The sequence below is a fragment of the Camelus dromedarius genome, chromosome 12 (genome assembly GCF_036321535.1).
Source record: "Camelus dromedarius isolate mCamDro1 chromosome 12, mCamDro1.pat, whole genome shotgun sequence".
NCBI lineage: Eukaryota > Metazoa > Chordata > Mammalia > Artiodactyla > Camelidae > Camelus > Camelus dromedarius.
Window position 1 is genome coordinate 1,828,471 of NC_087447.1, and position 18,429 is coordinate 1,846,899.

Here is an 18,429-nt window from a genome sequence, read left to right on the forward strand (position 1 = left end):
CCCCCCCCCCACACATGGCTCCCATTGGGCCGTCCTTTACTGATGATGACCCCGTCTCATCTCCAGGGTCCGACGGCCCTGTGGGCAACGACCCGACAGCATTCTCTGCCTGCAGCCCGCGCTCGGCAACGCCCGGAATCCAGGAGGTGCTCAGAGCATTTGCCAGGCTAACGCGTCTGCCTCCTGATGCGTCCCTCCTTACACCCCACCCTCTACGGAGCCACTCAGGGCGGGTGAAGTGGGTGCCTGAGCCCTTCACCGCCCTCCTGCCCGGGCCGCGCAGTTCGTGGTCACTGCGCCTGCTGACCTCGCGCCTTCCTTCCTCGCTGAGCTGGCGGCGGAGGCGGGGTGTCCTTTCGCCTAAGCAGGTGGGCGAGGGGGACCCAGGAGCGGTTGGCGCCTAACGAGGAGCGCGGAACCCGACGGCCGGCTGAACAGATGGGCGTAGTCGGGGAGGGACACCCAGGTGAGAGCCGTCGGGGCGCACAGGTTGGCCGGGGGCGGGGCGTCCGGGCCGGGGCGGGGCGCTTCAACTCCCAGGACCAGCCCGCGGCCGCTGCCCCCTCCCGGCCCCGCCCCCCCCACGCCCTGGCGGGGCGGGCAGCGGGCCCCGCGGCGAGGCTGGCAGCGGCGGCGGCCAGCACTGCGCCCCGGCGCCCGCCTTCGCCGCAGCTTCTGGTGCCGCTGCGTGCCGCTGCCCGGCCGGCCCCCGCGGGCCCTGCCTGGCCATGGCCGCGGCCTCCTCCCCGCCCAGGGCCGAGAGGAAGCGCTGGGGCGGGGGCCGCCTACCGGGCGCCCGGCGGGGCAGCGCGGGCCCGGCCAAGAAGTGCCCCTTCTCGCTGGAGCTGGCGGAGGGCGGCCCGGCGGGCGGCGCGCTCTACGCACCCATCGCCCCGCCTGGCACCCCGGGGCCCGCATCCCCCGCCACGCCGGCCGCGCCCCCCGCCGCCGCTGACCTTGGCCCGCGGCCGCCAGTCAGCCTCGACCCTCGCGTCTCCATCTACAGCGCGCGCCGCCCGCTGCTCGCGCGCACTCATATCCAGGGCCGCGTCTACAACTTCCTCGAGCGCCCCACCGGCTGGAAGTGCTTCGTCTACCACTTTGCCGTGTGAGTATCGCCGCCAGCCGGCCCGGGGACGCTTTCCGCGGGGCTGGGGAGAGCGTCGGGGGAGCGCGGTCTCCGTGCCACCTGCTGCCTCCCGGACCCGTCCCAGCTGCGTCTCAGAGCAGCGCGGAGGGAAGGAAGCGGGTAATGCGAAAAACAGAAACGGCGAGGAACCTGGCACGGAACCTGTCCCGTTGAAGTTTAGGGACGGGTAGGTCTGACCCTGTGGGGCTGGAAAGCCCCTGCTGGCGCTGCCCAGGCATGTGTGTGTGGTGCCAGCCAGGGAGGGGTGCCCGAGCCCAAAGCTGGTCCACTCCTTCCTGGAGGGATCATCCAGGTGTTAATCCTTCTGCGAAAGGACAGGTGCAGGGGAGAGAATTCCCAAAGGCCCTGTGAGGCAAGAGGGGGAGGCCTGTGCTCCTGCTGGTGCAGCAACATCTCAGATGCTCCCAGGTCGAGGCGGGCCCTGCTGGGGGTCTCCTGGGCCAGCAGGGGCTGGGCTGCCCCAAAGGGCGGCAGGCCTGGTGGTGTTGCCTGAGGGGTCAGCATGGCTGTAGGGCGTGCCCAGGGCCCCATGTTAACCCGACTAGGCTCATGAAAACCTGGATTGAAGCAGAGGAGCCTGGAGGGCATACGAGGCAGCAGTGGGTTTAGGCCCATTTCCACTGGTCAGTCAGAGGAAGCCATGTATCAGGAGAAAGCAGGGCCCTGTCGGCAGCACCTGGCCCCGCTGCTGCCCAGGTGGTTCTGATTCCCGCTGCGCCTGCCTGTGTGGGGCGGGCACAGCAGGGCACTACGTTTCTCAGGGACAGGGGCCCAAGGAGCCCTCTCCTGCCACTCTGTGGTCCTGCCGCCTGGCCAGTGCCCTCTTGGTCTGGTGCCTGCCTCTGGCCTGTGAGCCTTGGCTTGGCCGTCCCCACTGATGGCGTGGGCTGCTCTGGGGCTGCGTGTGCTGGCCTCCTTCTGGCTTCCTGTTGGCAGGGCAGGTGCTTGTCCCTGCTGCCTTGGCTGGCCTGAGGCTGGGAGAGACCTGGTTGGGGAGGAGCGGTGTCCAGGGCCCTGTTTTGTCCCACTGATAGCCACCACCAGGGCCCAGGAGAGCAGAGGGGGCCAGGCCCTGGCTGGCTTGGAGCATGTCTCGGCAGGTGCGGCGAGGTGGGGCAGCACAGCCTTGGTGCCTCACCTTTGCTCCTCGGAGCGCAGGTGGTACCAGAGTGGCTGCCCTCCCTGCGGATGGGCAGGCCTTCCTCAGCAGAAGGGCAAGCCTTGAGGACAGTACCCTCAAGCATCTTCCTTGCCCCCAGCCCCTGCCTCCCGAGCTGCTGGAGTACACCTGAGCGGTGGCTGCGGCTGGGCTGCGGGAGAGGCAGCCTTGCTCACGGCTGCAGCAGCAACGGCGTGTCTTGAGGCTTGGGGGAATGCTTGTGTGTGTCGACTCCAAGGGACCCCACCCCGGTCGGATGCTGGCTATGTAAAGCACCACGCCGACAGCAGCCTGTGGGTGCCCCTAGGCACATGGGCTGCTTGCCTCCCCACCCACGCCTGCTGGACCCCAAGCTCCTTGAGGTGCCCAGGGGTGGAGTGAACCCCGCTGCCAGTCCTGGAGCAGACCCTGCCCAGCCCCCTCTCTGTCCTGGAACCCTGCAGGCCAGCTCCAGACGGGCAGAGAATGGCCAGGCAGTGCTGCAGCGAGGGCCGCCGAGGTGAGGGGCCCGCAGACACCCTGCTGGTCTGTGCCCTGGGAAGGCGGTGCTGCGGGTGCACGTGGCCTGGGCTCCCTGGCTGCTGCGGTGCCTTGTGAAGGAAGAGGGCCCGCCGCACCCCAGAGGAAGTCTCTGCTTACACTTGTGTTTTCTTCCTGATTCTGATTGTTTAGCTCTCGGAAGTTTGCTCAGCAGAGTCTGCCTTGCCCAGACTCCCCAGGGCAGGGGTGGCTTCTGGGGATAGTGGCTGAGTGGCTCCCCCTGGGGTACTGGGGAGCTGGGAAACAGAGGCCCCTAAGGGCAGCTCAGTGACCTTAGGTCAGTCTTTTCCTGCTGTCGGCCCCGTCCTGTAAGAGATATGCTGTGGGCCCAAGGAGCGGACCCCCGCCGTCCCTGTGCAGGGAGGGCCTGCAGGTGGACCCTGGCTAGGCAGCAGGCGTGGCTTCTCTGGGGCCCGGGAAAGTGCTCTCTCACCCTTAACGTCTCCAGGAGGTTGGCAGGGCCCCAGCCACTCTCCGAATTGGCCAGTCTCTCAAGGGGACCTGGCCTCAGGCTGGGATGGCAGCGGCGGACTGTAGTTGAGGGGCCAGAGTCTGGCCACAGCCCCAAGAAAGGGGTGGCGGGTGCCCACACTGGCTCTGGTGTCACTCCGAGAAGCGGCTGGAAGAGTGGCAGAGAAGTGCTCTGTCCTGGGCGGGCAGGGGGTGAACCGTGCAGAATGCTTGTTAAGAGACAGGCCAGATTTGGTTTCCGGCCCAGGGAGGACGAGCCTGGCCTTGAAGGGAGGGGGCCTGGGTGGGCTGGGAGCCGCCGTGGGCCCTTCAGGCTGGGCACACTCTCCCGGGTGCAGCTGGGGAAGCGAGCCAGGATATCCTGTCCCCGTCCCGGTCGGGGAACCCCTGCTCCGGCCAAAAGGAGCGCGGCCCTTCCTGTGTGCGCCTTGCCTGCCCCGCCTGCCTGCGTCAGGGAGCGGGACGCTGCTGCCCGTGCACTACCCCTGCCAGCGGGGACTTCCTGCCTCCTGACTCCCCCCGCCACCAAGTCCTCTTCTGAGTCTCTTCAGCCCCCACTGTGTGGCTGCTCCACTCTAGCTGAGGGTGAGGGAGGCCTGGCCTCCCTGCTGGTGGGCCTTGGCTGGGGTTGTCTGTGTAGGGAGATGCTTGGACTGGAGTGAGGTTCAGGGTCCCCGTAGCAACCCGCCCTGGCCGCTGGCTTGTCCCCCACCTCCCTTTGTGAGGGCTGGATAAAGGCCGCCCTCAGGTTCCACGAGGGGCTTCCAGCCACAGGAGCCCTGGGGAACCCCCTCCTCCCTTCTCTCTCCTCCTCCATCTCCCCCAACCCCCTCCACCGCCCCCCTCCTTGCTCTTGGGAGCTGCAGGGCGACACGTGCAGACTGGTGTCTTCTCCCAGCTGCTCCCACCCATGCGGCCAGGACTCGGGCCTGGGCGAGCCCCCTCCCCAACCCCAGTCTCCTGGCGCAGGAGCAGGGCTCAGCACCCCACGGGTCGGAGACACTTGGAGATCTGGGTGTGGCTGAGAAGAAGTTTGAGGGAGGGACCCGGGAGGGCGTGGAGAGCAGCCCCAACTCTCAAACTGGGCTTGGTGCCTCCTGCCCCTGCCTTCCTGCCACCCCACCTTTCCTGGGTTCCCAAGAACTTTGCGGTGGCGGTGGCGGCCCCTTCATAGCGAGCGTTAATCATTGACGGTGCTGGAAGCCTGCCCTGGCGGTTTGCTGGGCTGAGCTTGCCCGCCTTTTTGGGCGTGGAGGCCAGTTCGCAGGCCACATTGCCCCACTCCGGCTCCTGGTGCCCAGCTGACCCGGGCTTGGCATCGGGGTCCTAAGTGGTGCCGGGCAGTTGCTCTGTGGACCCCGGCAGGGCAGTGGGTCAGGGAGGGCGGAGGGCAGGGCGGGCCACGTGGCAGGCAGGTACGGAGGAGGAGGGACTCTGGTCTCTCCCCAGTGCCTCCACTTATTCTGAAGCACCCAGGTCCCGGTGGAGCTGGGAATTCCTTCTGGTGCTTCTCCGTGGCCTGGTCCCTGGGTCTCCCCTGCTGGCTGTCTGGAGGCCTCTCCCCGCCACCCTAGACCCAGCCTGATGTTTCTGGACCCTCCGTATGTCGAGGGCCTCATTGTGGCCTATCTTCAGTTGGGGAGCCACAGGCGTCCTTTACTCTGGGGCCACCAGCTGGGAAGGAGGAGAGTGCCTGGGAGACCTTGAGGCTTCGAGGGAGGTGGTGGGAGGGGAGGGAGAGTCCAGGAAGTGGAAGGTGCTCCCACGCGCACCAAGGTCTGGGTCGGGGGCGCCTGGTGCAGGGTGCAGGGCTGGCCAGGCCGTGTGGGGAGCTCGGCTGTGGGGCAGGGACGAGGCTTCGTGTCCCAGGGCTGGGCCGCTTTGCCAGTTTCCTGAGCTCCTAAGTCCTCTGCCTCCCCATCTCTTCCTTGGTGGCAGGCTTGGTGAGTGCTGTCACCTCCTGGCCATGGTGCTCAGGTGGGAGGGAATATTCGCCTTGCCTGGCGCTGAATCGTCTGCTCCCCAAGGCTCGGGGCCCGAGGTCTGCACCTGCTGCTGTGGTGGTGCCCAGGGCTAGAGGGAAGGGAGGGGCCCATTTCCACTCACAGTCCCCAGAGAATGGGACCTCCTCGTGGCAGGGTGGCGTGGTCCTGGGGGGCTTTGTCCTGGGGAAAGCAGATGTGGACGTCTCCGGGTCAGCTGCGAGCCAATGACATTGTGAGTAGGGGAAGCGAGGACACGACGCCTCAGGGCCTCACTGTTTGGGTTGGATTGTGCCTCTCAAAAGGGTATTTTGGAGTCCTGACCCCCAGCACCCCAGGATGTGACTGTGTTTGGAGATGAGGGCTTTAAAGAGGTGACTGAGGTAAAATGAGGTCACTGGGATGGGTCCTAATCTCATAGGACTGGTGTCCTTATAAGAAGAGATCAGGACACAGACACACGCAGAGGGACGACCAGGTGAGGATGCGGGGAGAAGATGGCCGTCTCCACGCCGAGGAGAGAGGCCCCAGGTGGAGCCGGCCCCGTCCACACCTGGACCTCGGACTCCCGCCCCCAGGACGGGAAATTCCTGTGGCTTAACCCCCACCCCCATCTGTGGGACTCTGTTACAACAGCCCCAGGAAACTCGCCCACCTCCCCACCTGTGGGCCGCTGCCCGAGGCCAGGAGCCTGGAGCCGGCGTGCCCTGCGCACACCCGCAGCGGGCGCCCCCTGCCGGTGCTGCCCTGGGAACGGCGAGCCGCTCCGACCTCAGCCGCATGCGCCCCGGGGCTGGAAGCGGGGCACGTCAAGCTCGGCAGTGGTGGGAGTGGTGGAGGCTGCCCAGGGGTCCGGGCTCCCCCTGGGGGTCCGGTGCCCCCAACTCTAAAGGTGTCAGCTGCTCTGAATCCTCCTCCTGCAAAAGCCGGGTCCCAGGCTGACTGCTCCCATGTGCACGGGTCTGCGGGCCAGCGAGCCCTGGTGGGGCCGTGGAAAGGCAGGCGTGTCTGGCAGGTCAGGGGCCCGAGAGTCCTGGTTTCTCACCAGCTCCGGGAGTCGTGTGCTCTGAGTGGTGAGGCGGCCCTGACAGGGGCCCTGGGCTGGACCCTTCCTGCCTCTGGGTCTGGGCTGTGGACCCAGAGAAGCTCTGTGGTCCTTCTCAGACCGACATTCTAAATCGGCTTTCTGCTCATATGGTGCCCTTCATGGTTCAAGACCCTGTCCACGGACAAGATGGACAGGCCGGGCAGTCTCATGTCCAGCTCCTGTGAGGCAGGAGAAAGTGTCCAAGGATGCCCACATGTGAGGAGAATGTGCAGGGCCTGGAGGAGCTGGGCCAATGTGCCCAAGGCCAGACGAGGGGCATGGTCAGTGCTGGGCAATGCCACGAGGACACTCAGGTGTGCTGGTGCGTGGAGGTGGCCGCAGGGTCCCTGGGGCAGATCGGGTGACTGTCCATACCCCTCCCGGAGGGCACAGAGGGCCATGGGTTTCCCTCCTGAGGCCCCCCAAGTGCCGTGACCATCCCAAATCTCATGGGGGGGTGGCCGGGTGATCACCCGTGACACCACGTGGCCTGAGCCTCAGGCGCCATTTACACGTGGCCTCTGAACGTGCAGTAGGACTCGGCTTGTGAGGGTTTGTCTTCTGCCCCCTGGCCGGGTGACCCTGGGCCCCTTCTCTGAGCCGGCATGGGCAAGGGCTGAGGGGAGGATGCCGAGGCCGAGGGGCATCCTGGCTCCCCCCAGGCCCTGGTGGAAGACGGAGAGGCCTGGCCGGCACTGTGTGCAAATCCTAAGGGCCCAGAGAGGGGTGGCGGGGTGCCCACCATCGCAGAGCTGGGCCTGCCCGAGGCTGCCTGACTCCAAAGCCCATAGCTTCTTCCGAAGGCTGGGGCCAGAGTCTGCGGAGGCCTGGGGAGGCCCTGTTCCCTCCCACCTTGGGAGGGCTGTCATGCTGGCTGGGCCACGTGAGGAGTGGGCGCTACTGTTTGTCGGGGAGGGAGGGGGAGATGGCCCCTGGGCAGTAGGGCCTCCACAGACATGCCAGCGTCCTGGGGCCGCCCACCCTGTGGGTGGGGTGACTAGTCTTTGGAAGCCTTTGATCTGGCTGCTTTAGGCCTCTGCCCTAAACCCTGCTGCCCAGAACCACAGGCTGAGGTTCAGCTTGGAGGCCTCCTCCTCCAGGAAGCCTTCCCATGTTACCCCAAGCAGAGTTATGCATTCTTTCTTTGCCACTCCCTCCCCTGGTGCTCAGAGACCCCCAGTGGCTCAGCCCCTCTGGATGCTGTGCAGGGTATTAGTGTGTGCTGGTCTCAGTGCTTCTGGGCGTTAGAGGTTGGAGTGGGTGGGCAGGGCCGCTGGGAGCTGTCTAGATCCACACCCAGTACCCAGCAGGGACAGGTGCTCATGAGAGGGTCACCTGGTGTCCGGCCTCGGAAGCCCAGGCCCCCTCCTTGCCCTCTCCTCAGTTCTGGCCCCCTCCAGCCTGGGCTGAGGCGGTCAGCAACTCCAAGCCACACAGACAGGCCGGGCCTGATGACATCGTCTGTGGGTATTTTTATCCGGTGACATTCCTGAGCTTGGGAGATGGGTGAGCCTGGAAAGTAGTGGGCGGAGGCCACCAGGACCCTCCTGTGGCTGTGGTCAAGTTCTGCAGGCCCCCCTCTTCAGAGCCTCTCCCCTGAAACTTCTCCATCTGCTTAACCACCCTGGCCAGGGTGGGGGGCCAGGTCCTCACCGCCCGGGGAGCGGGGCCTGGGAAGGGCGATGTGTCCTGAGGAAGCCATGCCCGAGCCCCTCTGCAGAGCGTGGGCCCCACTGAAGGAGGGACATGTGGCCCAGGGAGCACTGGCGGTGTTGCCTGTGGAGGGCTCCGAGCACGGGAGGACCCGACCGTGGTCCTGGGTGCCTCGGAGGGGGATGTTGGCTCTGCCCATCAGAGCAGGACTCCTGAACAACACGATCTACACACGTCCACGCGCCAAGCACGAATTGCAGGGCTGGGGCAGCTGACCCCGGGGCTCCCCCCGCCGACCCCGGGACTCAGGGCCTGGTCCCTGCTCTCCTTCTCTGCTCAGTGACTTGTAGACGGGAGACTGGCCCTGGGGAGCTGCTCCACCTCCACCCAGAAGCTCGTGCAGTGCTGATGCTCCCCGCATTGTGCCTGGTGTGTACCCAGGGGCACCCCCACTGCCACTCTGCAGAGGCCCCCTCTGCCGCCTCCACAAAGCACCTGAAGGCCATCCTCTTCTGAGCCCCGGAACTGCTGGCCTCATGCCTGCCTCCTGCAGCGGGCCCACCCCTGGCCGCCCCCACCCATCGGGTGCCCTTCTCTGGGGAGCAGGGGCTGTGGGCTTCCTATCTGTGTTTCCCTGGGGTGGGCCCCCTTCTCTGCTCCCTCTCAAAGCCATGATATTGGGCATACTGCCAGGACACCCCAAATGGCGGCCCCTCTGCATCTTGCTGCTGAATTTGCTCCTGAGCACCATGCGAAGATCTGGGGAGAGCTGGAAAAAGGAACTGAGAGTCCCTACCCTTCCCCCGACTCCCTTCAGCCCCAGAGCACCTCCCCACATGGAGGCTGCTCAGCTGCACTGCGACCCCTGCCCCCGTCTGTGCCAGGGGCCGCCTCCCTCCCCACCGGGCTGACGGAAGCTCTCCCAGCGGGGAGGGGCCAGTGGAAGGATCCCTGACCCAGAGGGACAAGCCCCTGCCTCCCAGAGGTGCCCCTCTCGGCTGATGGAGCAGCTGGGGGTCCCCGGGGAGCCCAGGAGAGCCTCCGGTGTTGCCTGATAGGCCCCAGGACCACTTGCTTGGAACACATGAGCTTGATGGATCACGTGGTTTGGCTTTCTGTCCCAGGACGTGCCCAGCTGGTCTTATAAAACTCACATTCACGTTCTTGGTAGACTGAACAGCTCAAAATATTATAAAACTTAAGACTTGGGTAGTAAAAATTGTGTGGTACTGGCCTATGGACAAGCAACAGAACAGGATGAGAAATTCACGTATAGGCTCAATTGCATAGGGAACTTTAGCCAAATACAGAGGCAGCATCTCCAACCAGTGGGGAAAAGATAGTTTTCAATAAGTGATGCTGGGGACGTGGACGGCCACAAGGAACAGGGGAGGCTGGACTCACTCCTTGCCCTGAGCACCAGATGGATCCCAAGTGGTCGGGAAACCACTCGAGTACCAGAAGGAACCTCGGGGGACCCTCCACGACCCGAGGGTGAGGGTGGGGAGACTTCTTTGTGACTCACAGCCAATGCATTAAGGAGAAGAGCGTGTAAGAAAGAATCATCCTTTGTGTGACACCATTCACCACCTGCGAACAGTAAAGAGACCAGTGAAAACCCGGGGGAAGATGGAAACACGTCCAGAAGGTTCCCATCTCGAAGATAAAAAGCATTTCTGAGAATAGGGAAGAAAAAATCGCAACCAGCCCATGGAAGACAAGCAAGAGATGTGAGTGGAGGGGTCACAGAAGTCGCTGGTAGGGTAGTCCTGAAACTGTGAGATGTTGACCCGCCGGCAGGCAGAGGAGCGCAGATGTGGGCTCTGCTGAGGTCCATCAGACTGGCGGGAATCCAGAAGTGTTTCCGGACACCCGCGGCTGGGGAGGTGTAGGCAGCAGCTCTGCTGCCGGAGGGTCTGTGCGTGGTGGCATCCGTGAGGAGGGGGATTTGGTGACGCCTGTCAGAATTACACCTGCCTGTATCCTTGGACCCAGCAATCCCACTTCTGGGAATTGATCTTGAAGATGTTGGCCCCCAAATAGGAAAATGTGCAGCTGCAAGGCTGTTTGTTAAACCATTCTTTGTAATAGCAAAAGAAGGGGAACCCAGATGCCTGCACGTAGGAGGAGGCAGGTTGAATTAGCTGTGTGTGGAATATTATGCAGGTGTGAAAAGGGGCAGTGCTCTCTGCACATGCTTTTATGGAATGATTACCAGGAAGTATTTTAAGTAAAAATAACAAGATACTACTTTTCTAGTAAGGGACACACACACACACACACACATACACACACACACATGTATATATATATATATACACACACACACATATGTATATACGTACACACATATGTAATATGTACTACGTGTATTTACATAGTACATATTACATGAACACGTGTTCATACATACACATTTACATACACACACTTTATATTAAATAAAAGCAGTGGACGGATAAACCAAAACTTATAAAAAGTTACCTCTGTGGGGGGACGTGACAGAGCCCATCTGTCTCTGAGTATAGTTTTACAGATTCGACTTTGAAACCAGGTAAAAAGTTCCCATCATTTTAAAGGAAAAGCAACCCCCCAATCTCATAATTTTAAGACCCCTGAGTAAACCTTAACCAGAAGAAGTCCCTCAAAACCGAAGTGAAATAAATGGCCGTAAACTCGCACTGTGGGGGTGGGACAGCCCCAGCAAGCTCTTCCACCAGGCAGCCTGTGGCTGCGGGCCGTCTGCTCAGGACAGACGGCGCTGCGGGTGTGCCCACACGCCGTTTTCAGTAACCGCGTCATGGTTGTGACGGTGTTTGTTCCATTATTCTAAGGCCCTTGTGCGGGAATCGTGGGGTGGGGCCCTGGCGTGGCCACGTAGCTGTCGCTGAGGGCGGCCTTGAGCAGCACCCCTCCAGCCTGCATGTGGCGAGAAGTGTCAGCACGTGTTTGTGATGAGTTTGTGTACAGACTGTCTCTGTTTCCATGAACGAGCTAGGAGGAAGAACCCCCCATGGCTGTGAGCGCTGCGGCCCCCAGGTTGTGGCCTCTCGTGCCATTTCCCCCGAGGGAAACCGAGGGTCCCAGAGAAACGTCCGTGTCCCTGTCCGGGGCAGGAAGCGAACAAGCTGAGCCTGGACCGCCCTGTCATGCAGGAAAGCAGGAGCACCGTCCAGGCCACCCACCCGGGGTGCCCACCCTGGTGGTTTTCTGGCCAGAATAAACGGGTGAGTGACTATGATGAGGTCTCCAGATCTAAGTGCACATTTGCAGATGTACTGGGGTCAGAGGCACAGGCTGAAAGGCACCCGGGGGATGCTGCCTGCAAAATCCCAGTGGTGGGGCCCTCCACAGGACAAGAGGCCCGATCTCTTCAACAAATGACCAAGGAACTTTTTTAAAAAGAGGGAGTGGGGACATATAGATCGAAAGAGTCCCTAAGAAGCACTTAGGGACCAGCTGTGACATGGCCTTAGGTCGTGATGAAGCACACTGGAAAATCCTCGTTTGCAGATGTTGAGTTCAGGGACGTGTGGCTTTTTGTGCTGTGCTGCTGGCCCAGGGCTGTGCCCTCCAGGGCCTGCACCATCCTGTTGTCCCCTCCCCCAGAGGTGTCTGCCTGTGAGCTGGGCTGGGCCCAGTTTGGGGCTGTTGGGGTCCCTTTGTGAGTGGCTCCCTCCCTTCCTGTGGACAGGGTCCTCAGGAGTCCTGGAGGTCACGGAGCAGTAGGCCTGGTCCCACGAGCTCCCGCCTCGCCGCAGCCCCTCGGCTGGGGCCGGGTTTCCCCCAGGGGCAGCGGCAGGACTCCTGGGGCCTGCGAGGTTTGCGTCTGGGGGTGTGGGGCCTCAAGCACGCCTCGTGACATTGGTCTCCTGTCCCGGGTTCCGCCTGTTTCCGTGGTGTTCACAGTTCTCCTTTTCAACCTGCTGTGGAGTTTTCAGTCCGGAGTCAGTTTGTGGGTTATGGTTCAAGAGGGTTCCAGACCCACTGTGGCTCTGCTCTCATGAGCTTGGAGCTCACATTCCTGTAACGTGGTGGGGGTGGTCTCCAGGCCTGCTTGGAGCCGGCCCAGTGCTGCCCCAGTGACTGCGGAGCTGGCCTCTCCTGCCATGGGGCTGGAGGCAGAGCGTGTTTTCTATCCTGGAAGCCTGTGTGGTTGCACAGAGCCTTTGTGTAGCTGTCAGTGTGGGGCCGGGCTCGTGGCAGGCTCGTCTTCAGCACAGATGCCAACGGATCGGTCAATGTGTGAAAGATGTGGGCTTGGATCCGGGGACGCGGCTGAGATGCCAGGACGTCTGCTCCTGGGGTGGGCGTGTCCTCTGCGGGGTCCTCTGGTCCAGAACAGCACTGGGCACACGACGAGCTCAGCGCTATTTGCCAAGCGCCTGACAGTCGACGGACATTCTTCTTCGTGGCGCATAGAATCCTCTCACACCCCAGCCGTGCTCAGTGTCCGGGAACCCGTCCCCCTCAGGGATATCGAGCGTCATTCCCAACCTTTCGGCTCCCGGAAGCACAGCTGTGCGGGGCTCTCCGGGTGCGATTCCTAGGGCTGGAGGGTGCATGCGCCTGTCATTTGGAGACGACTTTCTCAGGGCTGCAGAGTCCCGGAGTGTTCTTTAAAACATGTAAATGGGATCACAGTACTCCCCAGCCCCCTACAGCCGGCCCTGCTCCTAGAAGCAGGTTCTTGGGTCTTTGGTTCTGTGGTCCTTCCTCTGGCCCTTGCACCTGCGGGCCCCGCCTCCTTTCTTTCTGGCCCCGCCTACTTTCTGGCCCCGCCTCCTTTCCTCCTGGCCCCAGCGACTTTGCGTGATGGTTCCCTCCGTCTGGGACCCTCTTCCTCCTGCTGTCTGCACACTAGCTGCTTCTCTCCTTTCCAATCCCAGGCCCAGGGTCACCTACTCTGGAGCCTTCTGACAATCCCATCTCTGGCCTTTCTCCCTCATCATAGTCCTGCCGTCATGTTGGTAGATGGCTTTGTGGCTGCCTCCCCACAACGGGATGGTCCCTGGCCTGAGCTGGACCACACGGTCCTGGGACCAATGCCATCAAGGGATGGAGTGAATGACACCAACCAATGCCCTTGCTGGGGCCCCTCCCCTGCTGACTTCCTCCTCTTGCCTCCGGGCTGGGGACCCCTCTCCCTAGGGCATCGAGGGAGCAGGCAAGGCCCTTACCCGTTTTCAGGTACCGGAGCTGCAGGAATCTCTGCAAATGCTTTTGTATCTTTAGGGGGTGGGTATGGGGCTCACTCCCCGTCCTCAGCTCCCTCCATGGGGGGGTGGGCCATCACATCCTCCAGGATGGTCTGCTCAGGGTGGCCATGCAGACACATAGAGTGCCACGTGCCGCCCTCCTGGGTGAGCCCCCTCCTGCCTCCAGAGGGTAAGAGGGCGTGAAAAGGCAGGGTCCTGCGCTTCATCCCCGTGGCAGGTAATTTGGGTCAACAGAATTGGAGCAGGTGGGTTCACATCTCCTTAACACCCACTCTGGGGCTGGTCAGAGGGCTGGTTTAGCAAGAACTGGTGAATTCATTTTCCCCTCGTGCCCAGGAACCTGCAGGCCAGAAGAGGTACGTGGTGTGTTTAAAGCCACACAGCATGTTTTGCAGCCTTTCAGACAAAGCAAAGTTAAGGAGGTGGTGAATGACACCTGCTCTCATCTGTGGGTTTCTTCTGGAGCTCCACCCCACCACTCACATTGACTCTCAGAGCCCCTCTAGAGCCCAGAAGGCCTGCAGATCGCTGCCAACCCCAGCAAGGCCCCCAGCCTCCAGAGTGCCACCTTCCCGGGGTCCTTGGGCAGCAGAGGCCTCAGTGAGGGGAGCTGGGAGCAGGCCTCTGGACCAGGACGAGCCCCCCAGGTGGCCCACTTCCCCGAGGGTGGGTGGGCCTACCTTCCTTCCTCTGGTGGACATGCAGCCCCCTGCCTCCCTGGTCCTTTTAGGGGAGCAGCTCTAGAGCTGAGTGGGGGCTTCATTGGAGCAGGGGGTCCCCCGGCCCCCAGGAGGCCCCGAGGGCAGGTAATGCCTGCCTAGGACGGCTCAGCCCTGGGTCCTGGCTTGAAGGGCTCCTGCCAGCCTGCCAGCCTCCCAGCCTGCCTTGTCACTTGGCTCCAAAGCCAGCCCGCCGGTCATGCCCTCCGTTTCTGGAGGGGTCTCAGGGATCTGGGCCATTGGTCTAGCTGTGCCTGGGCCAAAGCTGGGATGTGGCCATTTGCCAAGTTCCCTGAGCCCTTGGCAGGTGGGGCAGGGGGCCTGGATGGGGCAGCTCTGTTGCAGGTGGCCTGTGGTCAGGGTTACTCCTGGGTGCCCCAGGGGCCTTTGGTGGGGGAAGGGGAGATAGGCCCCTGGGGTTGGGGGCAGGAGGAGCTAGGAGGCCCTGCCTCTGCACACAAGGTGGGGAGGGCCATCTCTCTGAGGGGCCTCTGTTTCTTGTTTGGGGCCCTTGTCATCCGTCTCATCCACTGGCTGGGGTGAGGGCTTGCTGTGGAAGGGCACCCGGCTGTCAAGGCATCCTGCTGGGGGCTGGATTAGTCCATGGTGCCACTGTGGGCCCAGGGCTTCCTGGCCTCTGCCTCCAGGCCTCCCAAGCCTCTGGAATTTGAGGCCTGCTGTGGAGTAAGGGACGGTCTGGGTGGTCCCCAGTGCCCGTGCAGAGCACGGTGTGGAGCAGGTGCTCCGGGGGTGGGGGTGGACAGATGGGCAGATGGACAGGTGAGTGGACAGATGGATGGACGTGTGGGTAGGCAGGTGGACAGGTGGCTGGATGGCTGCATGCTGGTACCAGTAACCCAGCACAAGTGCTGGTCAGCTACCTGCTGTCCTGGGAGGGCCGTTCTGGACAGGGTCTGTGGGCGGTACGGCCTGTCCAGGCTTGTCCCCAGTGTAGCTGGGGTGGGTTGGTCATCCTGGGAGGAGACCCAGCCCTGTCATCTTTCTGAGATTCCCTGGGCCGAGGGCCATCTGTGTGGACACAGGGGAGCCCTGCAGCCCTCTGGTGGCCTGGGTTCTGGACGAAGGGGCGTGTGGGTGAACCGCCATGGCCGTCCCCAGGGCTGCCCGGTGTGTGAGGTGGACGTGGGCGTGGCTGGCCGGCGGGGTCAGCGCTGGCCGCAGGCTTGGGCGCTGAGTCCCGACTTCCTCCTCCCTCTGACTAGTCTCGTCCTGGGCCTTGCACCTGCCCTGGGGCTCCCAGCGAAGGCCTCGGGTTCTAGAACATCCCACTTCTGGTGGCACCGCCAGAGCCACGTGCGGTGTCGGCTGTGGTTAGGGTGCGAGCCCTCATGGCCCCACATGTCCCCTGGAGACCCCCGCCATCACGCAGTGGTGGACCAGCACGTGACTGTCCTGCGGACACTTCCCAGCCACCTCCCTGTGCCCTGGGCACGCAGGGGTAGGGCAGGTGCTCTTGGGGTGACCCCATCCGAGAATCAAATGGCTCAGGGAGACCGGGCAGGAGTGAGGGGCTTGGTGGGGCGAACGGGAGGGCAGCACTGCTGAAGTGCTGCAGTCCGAGCTGGGCGGGGTCCTAGGGGTGAGGGTCCTGGCCTGGCTGGAGACCCCAGAGCTGCTTGGGGGCGGGGGAGGGACGGGTGTGAGGCAGATTCTCGGAGGCCCGGGTTCGCGTGTGATCAGAGCCAGGAGTCCCAACCTGGCCCTCTGCTCCTGGCCTGTCACTGACCTGCTGTGCACCCTTGGGCGACCAGGTGACCTCCTGGGTCCCTGGAGGGGCCCATCCCTACCCTGCTGGGCTGAGGCTAAAACAGAGATGGGGAGAAACCCCCAGAGGTGGAGGCTGCTTTCCCCCCGCCCCCGCCTGCTCCCTGGATCAGGGCCCAAGGTCCCGTGTGCAGCTCCGCGGGGGCGCAGCACCTCCCGGGCACCTCGCTGGCAGCGCTGGAATGTTCTCACTGCCCTTGGCACAGGGGGATGGGCGGGGCTGGGGGCTCTGCGGTCTCGCTGGCCTCGTCTCCAGGCAGGCCCCACCTCCCTGCTCTTATCAAGGCCTCTCTGGCTGACCGCCCGCCACCTCCAAGTCACGCTGCCCTGGGGTGTCCGCGGGCCTTTCCAGCCTCTTGGGGGTGGGGGCGGGGAGGTGGTTTGGGGGAGGGCTGTCTGTGCCCTGCGCCGGGACGACTCGGGTCTCACTCAGGGAGATCAGAGACGGTGGGACTGAGATCTGATCCTGGGATCAGAGGACTTGAGGCTCTGAGCAATGGCCTCCCCACTTCCTGAGACCCTAGGGTATTGCCTGGGAGGGGGTCAGCCCCGAGGCAGCTTGCCAGGCCCCTGGCTGCACCCAGCTACTCCAGGGTCCATCCCTGTGGGGGCCACCTCCCCAGAAACTGCACTGCCGACCCCCCGAAGGGAAGGTGGGAGCCAGCACCCAGAAGGTTCCTCATTGGGCATTGGGTTTGGTTCAGTAAAAGCAGGCCAGGACAGGGGCCCTTTCTCTACAGCAAGACCAGCGCTGTTGAAAGTGGACGGCGCAAGATGGAGTGGGGTCAGGACTCTGAGTGACGTGTAGGGACTAGTGGAGTGTGGACTGGGTTGGACCCCCCAGGAAGGCAGTACCCGCGGGCAGTGGGCTGTGTGCCCGCCGGGGCCACAGCGCGAGGACCTGCGGGTGGAGGAGGCTCTGAGAGGGGACCCACATGGCCCCCACAGTCCCCCTGGGTGCGGTTCTGGGCTGAATTCATCTGAATTTTATACTTTGAAAATATTGGTTGTTTGAAAAATAGTTAAAGGTTATTTTTATTAAAATAAGCAACAAGAAGACTTCCAAGAGGGTCCTGGGACCCCTGGTCCTTCCAGAGACTGAGAATTCTGAGTGGGTTGAGCACAGTGTGGGGCCAGGAGGGTAATATGGGGGCGAGTGCCTGGCGGGATCTGAGCGCTGCCTCCAGGCTGAGTCCTGGAGAGGCCGGGGTTCCAGGCCCTGTTCTTGGGGAGATACAGGGTGGGAGTTGCATGGGATGGGCAGGGCTGCTGCATAGGGGACCCCAGTTTCTCTCACGGGGTCAGGATTGCATGGCCTATGTCGGGGCCCCACTCTGCCCAGTGACCTGGAGGGCAGACCTGGGGGGTTCCTGCCCAGAGACACAAGGAGCCGGCCCTTGTCCCTTCAGAGACCTCATCTGGGGAAGGAAGGGAACCCCTGGGGACCTGGACACCTGGCTCACCACAGGGCTATGGCCCTTACCCATCTGCCCAGCCCAGGAGCAGGCCACCCATCTAGGCGGGGGCCTGGGGCCCTCACTGCCCTGGGAGCAGCTCCCTGTGATGGTGGCCATGACCCCTGATTCCTCCATGGCCAGGCTAGCTGGGGACTGTGAGCTGGAGGGAATCCCACCTACCAGGGTGGGGACAGCTTGGAGCTGAGGGCCCCGCAGCTTGTTGAAGTGGGTCGAGGCCCCAAGAGGACAGACACTTGCCCAGAGTCACATCCCTCATGGGTGGCAGGGCAGGCATCAGACCCCATCCCACAAATGTCCACTGCTCCCTGAGTTGCTCTGTGCAAACCCCCAGCCTGGGCTGGCCCCCCACTCTGGCTCTGCTCACGCCATGGGTGCTAGACCAGTCATGGCCTCAGGAGTCAGGGGGCAGTGGGCTGGGGGCCTGCTGGTGTTGGGGTGACTGCCCAGGGCCGCTTTGCCTGCTGGCGGCCAGAGCAGGCTCTCACCCCAGGATGTCCCCAGGGTGGGTGGGCCGCAGCCGCGGGTGCAGGTCCCAGGGAGACAGGCCCAGTCTGCCCAGGTGGGGCAGGTGGGCTTGATGCTCTGTCCCCCGCCGTCAGGCCCCACCGAGGGACCCCCCCGGCCAGTGGCATCTGGGGTAGGGAGAAGGTTATGAAGGGGTGGCCTCTGCTGGGCCCCACGGGTCAGAGACCGGCATGCACCTGGCAGGCCTGCCCTGCAGCCCAACCCTCGCTCCGTGGGACGTGACGCATGCCATCAGGCTCCGAGCCTGGCAGCTCTGGGGAGGATGGCCCAGCTGCTCACCAGCGGTGCCTCTGGGGAGCGGGAAGGTCGTCCTCGGCTTGGCAGGCTTCGGTGGGAGCGGAGCCTCACCGGGTGGTTCTGGATTTGGATGGTTCCTGGTGGCACCTGCCTGGCTTGTAACTCGACCCGTCCTTCCTCAGGGAGCTCAGTGACCACCTCGGTCTTGCCTCCCCAGGGGCGGGGGCTGAGCATGCGGGCACAGCTCTCCCCGGTCTGGGCCAAGGCAGAGACCAGCCCTCTTCAGATCACCCCAGGTGACTCAGGAACTGTTTGGCTGAGACCTCTGCTCAGGGCACATCGCCAGCAAGGCTGAGGAGTGACCCTCCTTGCAGAGGAGACAGACACGCTGTGGCCCTGCCGCCCCGTCCTGTAGCTGGGTGGC

General features: G+C 63.4%; 1 protein-coding gene across 7 annotated transcripts in view; it reads left to right on the forward strand.

Moving 5' to 3' along the window:
• The first annotated feature begins 675 nt into the window (after positions 1–675).
• Positions 676–18,429, forward strand: part of KCNQ1 (potassium voltage-gated channel subfamily Q member 1) — a 320,726-nt gene continuing 302,972 nt past the window's right edge. For 2 of the 7 annotated variants that reach the window (XM_031448221.2, XM_031448222.2), the window contains exon 1: positions 695–1,108. In XM_031448221.2, coding sequence (XP_031304081.2) covers positions 729–1,108 — 380 coding nt within the window. In that variant the 5' untranslated portion in view covers positions 695–728. Of the gene's footprint in view, positions 1,109–18,429 lie in introns of all 7 variants that reach the window. The other 5 variants (XM_064491998.1, XM_064491999.1, XM_064492000.1 and 2 more) reach the window with 5 other exon arrangements.